This window comes from Coffea eugenioides, chromosome 8 (genome assembly GCF_003713205.1).
Source record: "Coffea eugenioides isolate CCC68of chromosome 8, Ceug_1.0, whole genome shotgun sequence".
NCBI classification, from domain to species: domain Eukaryota; kingdom Viridiplantae; phylum Streptophyta; class Magnoliopsida; order Gentianales; family Rubiaceae; genus Coffea; species Coffea eugenioides.
Window position 1 is genome coordinate 30941822 of NC_040042.1, and position 14793 is coordinate 30956614.

General features: G+C 36.3%; 1 protein-coding gene across 1 annotated transcript; it reads right to left on the reverse strand.

Moving 5' to 3' along the window:
* Positions 1–214: 214 nt before the first annotated feature.
* On the reverse strand, positions 215–1162 carry LOC113780519. Its single transcript, XM_027326315.1, has one exon. It carries the CDS (start codon positions 1160–1162, stop codon positions 215–217), a length of 948 nt encoding a protein of 315 aa, XP_027182116.1.
* Between the last annotated feature and the right edge of the window lie 13631 nt (positions 1163–14793).

The following is a 14793-nucleotide window of genomic DNA, read 5'->3' on the forward strand; positions in this document are numbered from 1 at the left end:
CGAGAAAAATATTTTTTATTTTTCAATATGGTGTGCGTAGAAGCACTATCAACGAGACAAATGTTATCATCACCATTATTTGATCCCAAATATTTGGCATCCATTTCTTCTTCAGGAAGGAAAAATTCAAACAAAAATAAACATTAATAAAGATGCGAAGATAAATTTTAAATGAAAAGAAAATTACATGAAATATATAAAGCATTAAAAATTTCTAAACAATCATGGGATATTTGTTGACATCTTCAGGATGTTCAAAGAAATCAGCTACATCGAGGTGTGTCATATCAGCATCATCAACATCATCATAATCATTCTTTTGATCAATAAAATTTGTCTCAACACCTTTGTCTTTCTTTTTCAATGATGCTTGATAGAGGTTAACAAGATGCTCAGCCGTACGACAGGTACGAGACCAGTGACCTTCCATACCACACCGATAGTATTTTTCTTCATAAACTTTCTTTTCTCCATTTTTTGGATCGTAGTTATTTTCCCCTTTTTGGGAAATATTTTGTTGCTTGCCACGGCTATAATCTTCACGAGGCACAAATCTACTACGATCACGTCCACGCCCACGGCCACGTCCACGGCTTCTTCCACGGCCACCTCTACGGCCACGTCCACGACCTCGACCAGAATTTCGAAATTGAGTCCCATTCGCTTCAGGGAATGGACTCGCACCAGTTGGTCGGGACTCATGATTTTTCAGCAGTAATTCATTATTTTGTTCAGCCAACAGAAGACATGCAATAAGTTCAGAATATTTTTTAAATCCTCTCTCTCTATATTGCTGCTGCAGGAGCATATTAGAGACATGAAAAGTAGAGAATGTTTTCTCTAACATATTTTCATCAGTGACTTTTTCGCCACACAATGATAATTGAGAAGTAATTCTGAACATGGCTGAATTATATTCGTTGACAGATTTGAAATCTTGTAGTCGTAAGTGGAGCCAATCATATCGGGCCTTTGGAAGAACGACCAACTTCAGGTGGTCGAATCTTTCTTTCAAATCTCGCCAAAGGACAAGAGGATCTTTGACAGTAAGATACTCTACTTTTAGTCCTTCATCTAAATGACGACGAAGGAAAATCATGGCCTTAGCACGGTCTTGGTTTGAGGCATCATTCTCATCAACAATAGTATTACCAAGACCCATTGCCTCAAGATGAATTTCAACATCCAATACCCACGATAAATAATTTTTTCCAGAAATATCAAGAGATACGAACTCTTGTTTTGTGAGATTAGCCATAAGACTATGCAATAGATACGTAGGAAAGAATATTACCTTGATAAGTAGCCAAAAGTTGTTCGGGCAAAATCTTGACACGTTTCGTGCTTCACTTTTGCTTCGTGCCTTTCCTTCACTCAAAGTAGAGACTCGTGCTGATAACGTGTTGTAAAACTAATAAAATAAACAATCAAAAGGAGGGATTGAAATAGTAGAGTGAGAAGATAGGAGAGAACTATAGTATTATTATATTCACTGATCAAAGTACTTCCAGGTTACAAGGTTACAAATGAAGTAGGATTCACCCCTATATATAGGTGATCCAAGATAGAAGGTACATGAACCCTATTAAGTACTAATACATGAATTTAGTACTTCAAGTACATCCATAAATGGATTCATCTAATGTACCAATGAATCTAGGGAGAATACATGTGACTATTATCTAGAGAATATCAACGGACATCCACAACTTATCATTATTTCATAACAAGCATGTATTTATATGATAAATTTATGTGTAAATATACGTCGTAGTCTTCTGACAAGAGAAAAGTGACAGGATTGATTACTACCAAAAGCTTTCTCTTGCGTATTAAATGAAAGATAGCCTAAATGATCCGAGTTGATCATATCGATTAGAAAATCAGGTGCAAATGTGTATCTTGACATGGCGGATGGAGAAATCAGGGATACCTATTTTTTTTTATCCACTTTGTCTTACAATTTGAGCAAATGCAATAATTTTGGAAGAATTTCCAAGATTGAAGTATTATGAGATGTACATAACAAAAATTTATTATGCAAAATGGAAATAGGTGGAAACCCTGTGTAAAATTGTGATAATTTCATAAACGGTGATTAATCATCCTATAAAAATTCGTTAAGGTTCCGGTTGAAAATACAAAATTAATTGAAAATGAAATATGCCCAAGTCATCCATTTTTTAATTTTTTGGTTTTAATGTTAATGTAAATAACGCTAAATAATATAGCATTCAACACATTTCTGAAATAACTTTATATTATTTCTTGAACTTGTTCTGAAGTCTTTGTTCAGAACTAAATTAGAGCCAAGTCTTTGTTAGTAATGGATATCCAAAATATTAGTTCTTGGTTAGTACCTGAGTTTTTTTTTTTTTTTTAATTTTCTTGTTTTTGCTACTTGCAGAATGTCTGTTTTCCTTTCTTCTTGGGTGATTTTCTTTTTTGTGCACATTAATATGCAATCTGCTAACTTGCTTCATATACTGTCAGTTGGGGAAACAATTTGTTTCTGAGTTGGAAACAGGTAAAAACACTCAATGTTAAGGTAAAGATTTGGAGCAAACATTGAACCTCAATATATTTCATGAACCTTTTAGCATTTATAGGTACCGGAATTTCATTCCAAGTAAATCATAGGATAGTATGGTTTCAAGAGCTATTACCGCACATTAGATATGCGGTTTAAAAAAAAAATAATTCAAATTGCTGCAAATCAGATGTGCAGTTTGAAAAAAAAAAATTCAGATACGTTGAATTTGCGGCGATTTTCCAGCCGGTTGATCAATGGTCCACAAATTTGGCCGCAAATTTAATGTGCAGCATTTAAAAAAAAATTTCATTCGCTGCAAATTTTGTGTTCAGCAATAGAAAAAAAACAATTTTTTTTGCACCTTCAAATCACGATCATTGATCAAATGTTAATCAATGGTCCATCTATGGCTAAAATAAAACATTTAGCCGAAAATCTTACCTTAAAAAAAATTCTTAACCTGTTGAAAAAAATTCCAAAAATAAATCGAATTTATTTTGCGCCAATATTGGCAGTTGCGATGACCCTTATTTCAGACACAAACCCTACATAACACCACATTTACGATGATTATGTGTATCAACATTTTATTCTGAGAAATTCTTTAATGTGGATTCGTACTTTAAAAAAAAAGGAAAAGAGTCCCATTGACCCTCCAACTCTTTACCAGGTAAAGTTTTAGCCCTCCAATAATTAACGGTAAAGTTTTGGCTCTCAATCTAATAAAATAGCATATTCATGGCCCTTCTATCAGATCCAGCAATTAAAATTGACGGAAAGCATCTCTCGTGAGATGCACGACTAAATATCAAGGGCATTTTAGTTTCTAAAGGAGGGAACCTGCAAATCTAGAAAGGGAGAACTTTGACTGACCCATCAAGGTTGCAGATCTGAATTATAAATTTGAGGCTTGAAGTAGCAGAAGGGGTGGAAATTGTTGGCAGCTGCCGAATCACGATTCATCAATTTTTGGAACAGCAGGGCAAGACCGTAGGCAGTATGCGCCTGCACCACAAGCTTCCATGTCTGCAATTGTTTCTTCGGCGTTAGCTTCCAGCGGGTAGTAGGAGTGGAGTGGGAAAGCAATTGAGTCTGATAGTGCATCAGTGGCAGCAGGCTTAGGACTTGGGCTGCCATGTGATGGTGGATCCTTGGATGGAATTCTTCTTTTCAACCATTAAAGACTACCTTTGGTTGATCCAGACACAAGGAAAAAGGTATGTCTGAGATTTATTGCAACACCAAGGTACTCTAGCACTTCCGCAAGTACTTTGTTAGAACCTTCAGAACTTGAACTCCATTTTATGTATTTACCTCCAACAGCCCAAGATGCAGATGGTGGGAAATTTGAGTTTTGTGAAGGCGTATGGACATTGAGATGCCCAAGCACTGCAGAATACTCGGATTGACTAAGAGCAAGCAATGAATTGTGACTATCTGGTTCCAGTTGATGCACAGCAATTAACACTTTCGCTGCAGCATCCGGATCGAATAGTTTGATTTTTTCGCACTAGGGTTTTGAAGCAAAAGGGGTGGAAATTGTTGGAGGGAAAATCAGTGGTTAAAGTGTTTTTACCCTTTCTTTACTTAGAAACTATAATACCCTTAATATTTGGCCGTACATCTCGCAAGACGATGCTTCCCGTCAAATTTAACTGCTAGATTTGACAGAAGGGCCACGAATATTCTATTTTATTAGATTGAGGGCCAAAATTTTACCGTTAATTGTTGGAGGGTTAAAACTTTACCTGGTAAAGAGTTGGAGGGCCATTGGGACTCTTTTCCCTAAAAAAAATGATAGCCTTGATGTTGTCCTTGGTCATGCTGAGGCAACTGAAAGTTATTGGTCTTATTCGGCCTTAACAGAACATCCATAGATCCACTACATCTTCCTCCTTCGTCCCATGATTGTCACCCTACTCCTTAATCACGTAAAAATAAAAAATTAACTCAAAAAATTTATAGGAATGGGGAGATTAATTTCATTGTAAAACCCACGTTTTTTTTATTATTCAATTTTATTTTTCTCATTAATTCAGTGGTAATTTTCCTATGGGTAAAAAGTAAAAGACTTGTAGAGAATGTTAAGGGGTTAATTGGGGATTAAGGGGGAGATAAGAAAGGATAAGTTAAAAGAAAAAAATCTCCAATCACGTAACCACCATGTAGTGGGTAGTTATTAGAGATTTAAAACACTTATCTAAAAAAATTAAAGAAACAACGTTGTTCTTAATTCTCATTATCTTCATTCCCTTAGAGCAAGAACCACCTAAAAATAGAGAAGGAGAAGAAAATGTCATCGTTGATCAAGCAAGCAACTAAGCATCTAGACCAGTAAGTCCCTAACGTACATTAAAAATTTTCCTTTTAAGTCTTGTTAATTTCATGAATTATTTTAATGATTTTACATATATGTATATTAGGATATATATACACCTGTTACGAGAAATTTAGGAAGATTCATGTCTAGATTAGTAGGAATATTGTGTTAAATTTTAAATATGTGATGAAGCTGTTATGATGATGTAATTAGGGTTTTGGAAATTTTGGTTTGTGTTGGAGTTTGATTCTAGAAATTTGAGGAAGAGGAAGAAGGACCTGTTTGTGGAAAATGGGTCAAAATACGGGTCACGGATGGGGTCTAACCGGGTAGTATTTTAGAAAATTGATTGAGTGTATAAGTTAAGTAAATGGGTCAGATTTAAATAACTGGAACCAGACCATTTATAAATGGACTAGTATTGCTTCTTTTAGTTGGATGTTTGGGGCCGAAGTTAAATGGGTGGTGGGATAAAAATTAGAAAATAGAAAAAGGAAATCATTGGGCTAAACAATCATATTAGACTGGAAATAATTGGTAGGCCCAATAGTCTTTAATTGAATAAACCCAGGAATAAAGTCTAGACTAATAATATAGGGTATACATGTTATTAAACAATAAGCCCAACATAATACGGTTTAAAGAAGGTGCAAAACCTATGAGATAATCGCAAATGAGGCTAAATCCCTTAATTATGAAAGTGGTAAAAATGGAAATAGTCAAGTTGCTGGATGTGGGGATGATTTATGCCATCTCTGATAGCCTATGGGTGAGCCAGTGCAAGTAGTTCCAAAAAAACCCGGAATCACCGTAGAACCTAATAACAATGGAGATCTTGTTCCTGTTCGCAAATCAATGGGATGGCGGCAATGCATCGACTATTAGAAGCTAAACGCCGTCACCAAAACAGACCACTATCCTCTTCCTTTTATTGATCAAATGATTGAAAGATTAGCTTGTCTTGCTTACTACTACTTTTTGGATGGTTTTTCAGACTATTTTCATATGGTAAAGCGCCAGAGGAAAAGGAGAAAACTATTTTCACACACCCATTCGGTACATTCGTGTATAGAAAAATGTCCTTTGGATTTTGTTACGCTCCTGCGACTTTTCAGAGGTGTATGGTAAGTATTTTTTTAAATATGTTGAGAAAATAATAGAGGTTTTTATGGATAATTTTAGTGTTTATGGAGATAGTTTCGATGAATGTCTTGAGAATTTGACTTTAATTCTTAAAAGATGTATTGAAACTGATCTTATGCTTAATTGAAAAAAATGTCACTTTATGGTTGAGTATGTGATAGTTTTAGATCATGCAGTATCATCTAAGGGTATTGAAATTTGATAAAACAAAAATAGATCTCATATCTTCCTTACTGTACTCCACTAGTGTGCGGGAAGTGCATTTTTTTTTGGAACATGCAGATTTTTATCGCAGATTTATCAAGAATTTCTTCAAAATTAGAGTGCCACATGACATTTGATTTTGATGAGGAGTGCAAGAAGGCGTTCGATTGCTTGAAGGAGTTGTTGATTTCCCCACCTATCATACAACCTACGGATTGGAATCTCCTATTCGAGATCATATGTGATGCAACTGATAGCGCAGTAGGGGTTGCATTGGGCCAAAGGACCGGAAAGGCTGCACAGGTGATCTATTATGCATTTAAAACTTTGAGTGGAGTCCAACTCAATTACACGACCACGGAAAAAGAGCCTTTAGCAATTATTTTTCTTTAGCAAAATTTCGCTCTTATTTGCTAGAAGTTAAAGTGATTGTGTATTCTGACCATACAGTGCTATGGTACCTATTGACCAAGAAGGATGCTAAACTAAGATTAATCAAGTGGATTTTACTTCTACAAGAATTCGATTTGGAGATTCGTGATAAGGAAGGAGCTGAAAACTTTGTAGCAGATGATTTAAGTCGCTTACCCGTTGTTAAAGACTATTGCGTAATAAAGGAGACCTTCCCTGATGAGCAACTATTCTCTACCTGTTCTTCTCTCCCTTGATATGTAGATAATAGTTCAGTCACTAATCAATTGCCTGTAGGTTGGTCTACGGCACAAAGAGATAAGTTTAGGAGTGATGTTAAGTATTACTTGTGGGATGACCTCTACTTATGGAGACAGTGTGTGGATCAAGTACGCGAAGATATGTAAGTAAGAGTGAGTTTGATTCAATTTTAACGTTTTGTCACTCTTATGCATGTGGAGGTCATTTTGGACCGCAAAGGATGGTTCACAAAATGTTGGAAAGCTGATTTTACTGGCCAACTATCTTCAAGGATGCGTTCTTGTTCTATAAGTCATGTGATAGACACTAGAGGGTAGGAAATATATCTAGTAGAAATAAGATGCCACAATCTCCTATGATTTTTTGTGAAATTTTTTATGTGTGGAGTATTAATTTTATGTGTCCCTTCCCTTCATCTTATGATTTCCTTTATATATTGTTGGCAGTAGATTATATGTCGAAATGGGTGGAAGCAAAAGCCACATGGACTAATGATTCTAATGTGGTTGCAGATTTTATTCGATCACAGATTTTTGTTCATTTTGGCATACCATAAGCTATGATCAGTGATAGAGGAAAACGCTTTTGCAATAAAATGATGGTGGCTTTATTCCAAAAATATGGAGTGACTCATAAGGTGTCTATGTCCTATCACCCCTAAACAAATGGTCAAACGGAGGTTTCGAATTAAAAAATCAAATCGATATTAGAGAAGATGGTTCGTTTCGATAGAAAAGATTAGAGTTCTAGGTTGGAGAATGCATTATGGGCTTATAGGATCGCCTACAAGACACCTATAGGGATATCTCCCTGTAGGCTGGTATTTGGGAAGCCGTGTCATTTGCCAATAGAACTCAAACACAAAGCATATTGGGTGACAAAACAGTGCAGCATGGATCTTAAAGAGGCTGGAGTTCGTAGAAAACTCCAATTGCAAGAATTGGAGAAGTTGAGGAATGAGACCTATGAAAATGCAATCATTTATAAAGGAGAAGATTAGGATTTTTCATGACCAACAAGTTGCAAAAAATCCTCTGTAGTTGGCAAAAAATTCTTCTCTATCAATCTCATTTGAAGCTCTTTCCAGGTAAGTTGCATTCTCATTGGATTGGTCCATTTGTTGTGACTAATGTTTTTCACTATCGTGCAGTGGAAATTTAGAGTTTACAGATGGATAAGAAATTTGTGGTCAATGGTCATTGCCTTAAACCCTATCATGAAGGTGTTTCAATGGAGAAGGTGGATATCATACATCTTGAAAATCCCACCTATACTGTTTGAGCAATATTCGACCATATCTAATCAAAGACATTAAAAAAAGGTGCTTATTGGGAGGCAACCCAATTTTTTTTTTATTGATTATCGGTTTTTATTATGTGTTTTATGGTGTTTATCCTAGGTTTTACATATTTATCAGGTTTAATTTTCATTTTTGATAATTAAGAGACGTCTCTCCAATAAGACGTGCCCGCATCTTGTGGGCACATGCTAATGCGAAATTACCCAACTCCACGGTCAGAAGACTATGGACCAATATGATGTACTCACATCTTGTTAATGAAGAGCTCATATTCCAATTTTAAACATTTCGGCTGATGACCAGGCGATAGGCGACAAGACATGCTCGCGCCTTGAGAGTACATGCTAATGAGGAATTACTCAACCTCAACATCAGAAAACTCTAGACCCACAAGATGTGCCCACGTCTTGTTCCACAATGGGGAGCAAAAAAAAAAAAATTGATGAAAAAAATTTCTTTTTTTTTTCTCTTTCTCTTCTTTTCTCTCTTTTTCTTTCTTTCCTTTTCTCTTCTTCTCTCTTTAATCCTTCTTTCTTTCTCTTCATCGCCGCACGATCCAGCGTAGCCTACAACTCTCGCACCGCCATCACCGCCATTGTGCAACCACCGTTGCTCCATCGCCGTTGTCACTCGTGCGCGTTACCGTCGCCACTGCCGTTGCCGTCTGCTCACTTCTCGTCGCTGCTGTGCCGTTGCAGTTCTGTCGCCGACGTTGTTTATCGTCCCAATTGCCGCCCACTGTCCACAGTCGTTGTCTCCTCGTTTGAACCGGCCAACACCTTCATCACCACTACCATTTCGCCATTGACCCGCCTCTTGAATAGCTGTCGCATTTCCTTTGATCGTACCAACCCCACTCTCGATACCTTTGTTCAATTCTCTTTCAGATTGATGGGTTGCTACTCATGGGTTTATTGGTAGCCTTTTGTTGGGTTAATTTATCTAGTTGATTAGAATTTCTTTGCATTGCTGGATTGCGGGTTTAAAGTTGCGTGGTGGTTGAAACCTTTGGTATACCCGCTACTGTTTACTTACCCTGCGACGATTTGTGATATTGATAGTGGGTGTTATTCTTCTAATTATAGTAATTGCTCCTTTGGGACATGCCGGTGCCGTTGCATATTTTTGTTTCTTTTTGCTATTGCAATTGCGTACTGCTGCTACATGCTCTATCCTACTAGTTGCTAAGGCCTAGTTAGCTGGTTCATTTTTGATATATTTTGTGAGCAATTGCTTGGCTGTTCGGAGTATAAGTGGAATTCGTGTTTAGAAGTTTTCCATTCCTTGTTTCGTGCCCTTCTTGATTGCCAATTCCAATGACTAAGAACAAGACTTCCTCTAAGACCAGAACCACCAAGTCTACGACCACCACTACACCACAATCTACCATTCCCGCAAGTGACCCTTCACACCGTCCTTTCTCTTCGGGTAAACGGCACACCTAAGTAGGGACAAGGGTGTCCATATCTCATCATTCTCTCACTTTGGGGGTCATTTGAATTTCACTAGAGCCATTGACAAACAATGATATTCTATTTATTGTGAACGGTGAATTATCCCTTGCAAATATCTTGACTCTCTTACCATGATTGCGTTGGGCATTAGGGATAATGCTCAGAGGATGTTCACAGCCATAGAGTGGTGCTCCTATGCTGCAATTCAATATCCTGCTTTTATGGAGTTAGTTAGGGAGTTTTATGCCACTTTTGAATTTGATCTCCCCACGAGATACTCTATCACCACTCCTGATGTGATTTGATTTAGACTTATGGGTCAGCAGTTTAACTTTTTCATTACCCAATTTTACTTGACTTTTGGATTCATTGATGACGAGTATGCGGATGCCAATTTTAGGGAGTATATTGAGAGTGTCTGTGACTATGTAGAACCCTTCTTCTCCTGTCACATTGAAATATGGAAGGATGTGTTTGTTGACGGGGATCGTTATGACTCTAGCCAGTCCAAGAGTTCCTATCTCAAGGACCCTACTGCCCATTATGTTCAGCGTTTCTTAGCTTATAGTTACTCAGGTAAGAGGGATAGTTCGGGGACCTTCTCTAAACCTGAATTCGTCTTCATTTAGTGTATGCAAAACAATGTCAAGGTTAATTTGGGGTGTTAGTTGGCATCTCAATTTAAAATAGTTTTGACTAAGAGAAACAAACCTTTGATCCTTGGCTCCTATATCACTCACTTGGCAATCCTCTTAGAAGTGCTTGATCTTGCTGACCACAATTTACATGTTGCTTGTCAAATGGATCCTTTGGATGTCATTTGCTTAGAAAAAATGGGCATCGTAGAGCAGGTTAATAACATATGGTAGTTTACTCCCCCGAGGCCTACTCGTGTGCCCGTTCACTGTCCTTCCACGCAGTCCCTCCTCTACTTCGGGGATAGTTGAGGATGAGCCTGGACCTTCTACCTCCGCACCTCCTCCACTGTTGTCTTGGGATGTTGAGTGGCACCACCTCCGTGCTCAAGTTAACCATCTGGATGAGCAGGTGTCCAATCTTGTGCTTCACATGTCCTAGATGTCCTAGAATTTTGTGGCTTATTTCCACCATGTGGGTTTAACGTCACCATTTCTGCCTATTCCATAGCTGTTCGGAGTCCTCCTCCACGTTGTTCAGGGAAGTCTTGTTGTCCCTTCTCTTTCTTTTTGCTTTTTCTTGTTACATTGGGGACAATGTAATGATTAGGTGTGGGAGAGATGATAATATAGTGGGTACTATTCATTTTAGGTGTTTTTATTTTTTTGTTACTTTTGGACAGTTTTATGGTTGTTTGTAATTAATAATGGTTAGATGGTTCAAACTTTTCTATTGCTAAGTTTTCTTATGAGTTGAGTTTGACGTGGCGAAGTTTGAGCATACCTCTTTGGTGAATATTGAAAATTTTGTGACTTTTACGGTTTCTGGCTAAATTGTTTAAGCGATGTGAATATTTTCTAGCATTTACTATGTAAATTGGTCGACTGTTAACCTTAGTTCTCCATGTTTGGGAAATGAAATAGGTTTTGTGATTTTTAATTTTATTTTTTCACTTTGGTGATGTTTGAATGTTGTTTGGCTGTACTCCGCTAGTGTCGTCACCTTGCAATCGAGAGTTTTCACCAAAAGTGTCGATTTTCGCGTCAAAAAGTGGTGATATCTATGAGTATATGGTCCTAAGCTGATGACAAGTTGAGTAACAGTATTCCTTTATTTAGCAGATGTCGAAATTTGTACCAAAGGTTTGAATGGCAAAGGACTAAACCCTATCAATAAAACAAAAACGACAAAGCATGGAAAATGAAAAAAATGAAAAAAAAGAGAAAATAGTTGTGAAAAAGTAAAAAATGTACCTGCTGATCCATGGGTTTAATGTTGAGATTTTGGTTAATAGTTGAATCGTTTACTGATAAATGCCAGTTTAATATTCTAACTTCTTAGATTAGTTAACCTGAATTGGATAAGTATTTGATTTTAGAAACTAACCGGATAGCATGTTTTGGAACTTAGCCACTAATGCTTGACGTGGGTTAATTGCATCTTGGCAATAGATGGTTTGAGTGGTGATCATTGTCTGAATTTATTTGCTGAATTGTTGTTCCCATACTTGAGGACAAACATGGATTAGGTGTGAAAGGAATTGATAGGTTGAAATTCGTTATTAAATTTACGATTAAACTTCCTTTTATTTTTACCAAATATTGTTTTAATTATCAAATTATACTGATATTTGGTTAATGGTGTTAATTGTAGGGAACTATATGAAACATGATCAAAAGAAGCAATTTTCCAACATTATAAGAGTTGATTTGATGATGGGGCATTCAGGACCTATTTTCAAATCCAAGTCGAACTTAGGATAATTTTTGAAGGAAGATTTTGAAGACTTTAATTTTCATCATTAGTTTTAGTATTGGATTAGGAAATTGGATTATTATCTTTAGTAGTTACCTTTTTCTATTTAGGAAACGTGTTTTGTTATTAGTAGTAGATACCGAATAGGAAACGAAAACAAAAATCAAGGACAGACCCGTTTGATTAGGAGTTCGGCCAGAAACAATCTTTGGTTGTGATTCTTTGGAGCATTAGAGAAAAGAGCCGTCGCTTGGTTCTTTTTTTTTTTCTTCGTGTTTTTTCGTTCACTTTCGGAGGAAACCGTGTGCAATTATTATCAAGGAACTCTTGCGGATTTTTCTCCATGATGCGTAGCTAAACTTTTATTTTCTAGCTGATGAATAATGAAGGACTTGGTTCATCTATATCTGTGAGATCTAATTGTTTTTATTAATATATTTTATTCGTTAGTATTTGTATGTTTTCTGGTTTTACTTTTCATGATTGTTAGTTATTTGGATATCAAAGGTGCTTGATATTTAATTTAATCTAACAAAACTATTGTCAGTTAGGACAATTAAATTCATAATTATTTAGTTATCTTAAATTAGTGACAACTTATGTGATTGGTTCCACATTAGGGAGACATACGATCTAATTTAAATAAACCCTGGTAGTGTGTTTGTTAATTAGAATAGGGTTTTTCTGGTTTTTAATGCAATCAAGAAATTAAATCCTATGGGTATATCTAGGGTTTTTTCTTGGTTAGGAAAGTAGTTAACAGGTGTACCTTAACTATCGAGACACTAAGCAAAAGTTGATTGTTTATCACTTGTATGACAACTATAACCTGTTTATTAGCGAATAATTGAAATAATTATTGCATGGATGATCAGTTGTTTGAACTACTCCTAGAGTTATTCACTTGGCCAGAGTTCGTTTATCCTTGAATTAAGTTTAATTTACTTTAGTTTAATTGTTTTTAATTTGCATTGATTGTTTATTTTTATTTTCAATTGTCCAAACTCCCCGATTAAGTCTTACTTGGAAAGAAACAAATTTTCCTCCTAATCCCTGCAGAGACGACCTTACTTGACATTGTACTCGTTTACATATTTGAGAGTAGAAATTTATTATTGCATAGGCCCGATGTGAGGACCTGCAAAATTCTCCTTGTTTTATTTTATATTATTTTATTTTTTCGCGTGCATTTTCCTTACTTTAATTTTATTATATTAATTTTTCAGAGATTTTTATAAGTGAGTATAGTGTTTAAATCATTTTTCTCGTATAAACTAGTTCATGTCAAGTTTGGAATATATTATGGATGTGGGACCCGCTAGTGCGGTAAGTACGATAAAAGTTGGATGACTAGGTGGAATTTTGTCAAGGACTATTATTTTACAAGGTGTTAGGAGATAATTGGACGTTAGTTAGATAAATTAACCATTGGAAGACAAAGGATTAGAGAAAACTCTAGAAAGGCTAGGTGTCGGAAAACCATTGGATGTTGGACTTGACCAAGTCTTTCCTACCTTTACTAAAACTAAAATTTGACCAAAATTCTCTTGTTTTCTTTACCTTGTTGGTCGGCCATGAAGAGGAGAAAAAGAGAGAAAGATAGCTTCATCTTCCACCTAAATTTCAAACTTCAATCTTGAGTTATAGCCAAACCCTTTGAAAAATACTCCATAAAAGTGTATCTCTAAGGAGGTTTAAGGGTTTTTAAGGAGTGATTTGGGATGGTAGAGGTGTTGGTAGCCTCTTTGCATAAGGTTCAAGGTATTTATGGCAATAAACTCTCCTCTACTTCAAATATATGCAAACTAGTAGTTTATGGTTGAAATTTTGGTAGTTTTACGCCATATTCCATGAGTTGAGGTGGTGATATGGAAATTTTCAGTTTTAGTAGTGAATTTTCTGCCCTCATATGATGCTGTATGATTGGCCATGGAATGATAGCCTTGTTATGTGTAAAATTGAAACTTTTATGTGTTGGTTTTGGTTGCTTACAAAAATTCCAGCTTGTGTGGTTGATTTCCAGTTTTAGAGAGCAAACTACCCTGCTTCTGACCTACTTAATTTGTCCATGCTAGAGGCTGAATTACGCTTAGGTCAAAACATGAAAGTTGTAGGAAATGATGTTAACTATCTGTTTGTAAAATTTCATCTCAATCAGAATACTGTAGCATGTGAAATGATAAAAATACCCCTGACTGCCAAATGTACTATTTTGCGGACAATTTTCTGTTTTCTCTGAGATTGCACCTTTTGACCTTGATAATGAATGAAATGGCTATTGATGTCTTCATAAGACTTGTAGTTCTCTGTCCTAGCTTCGAAACAATATAAAGTGTACCCCAATCCGATAAACGTAGCTCCAGTGGTGACCAAAATGCTATAAGATGTCAAATCTGTCATTTAGCCTTTTGTCTTCAAAACTGATTTCTAATTGTATTATTAGACTTGTGTTGTAATTGGATGATTTTGAGCCTAGTGAAAGGCTATTGTGGTAAGATTATTTGTGTGTGATATTGGGGCTGAATTGATAAAAATAATGAAACCATAAATGGCTGGAAAATAGGTAAATAAAAAGGGCGTGCTGTCCAAATTTTCACTCGAGGGCTAGTTGGATGTACTCGCGACTTGAGCGAAAGGTTTTAGGGTTGTTCATGTCTTTAGGATCAACCGTTACCCTTTTACTCCGAAGCCACATCTTTACTTTGCATTAATGGTTCATTTGGATAGGCATATGACTCATAACTGAGTCTCACCTGTGAATTCCATTCACTAGGTT

What these genes read in the sequence shown, in the direction of transcription:
- LOC113780519 (XM_027326315.1), bottom strand. Translation starts at nt 1,162, where the DNA reads ATGGGTCTTGGTAATACTATTGTTGATGAGAATGATGCCTCAAACCAA.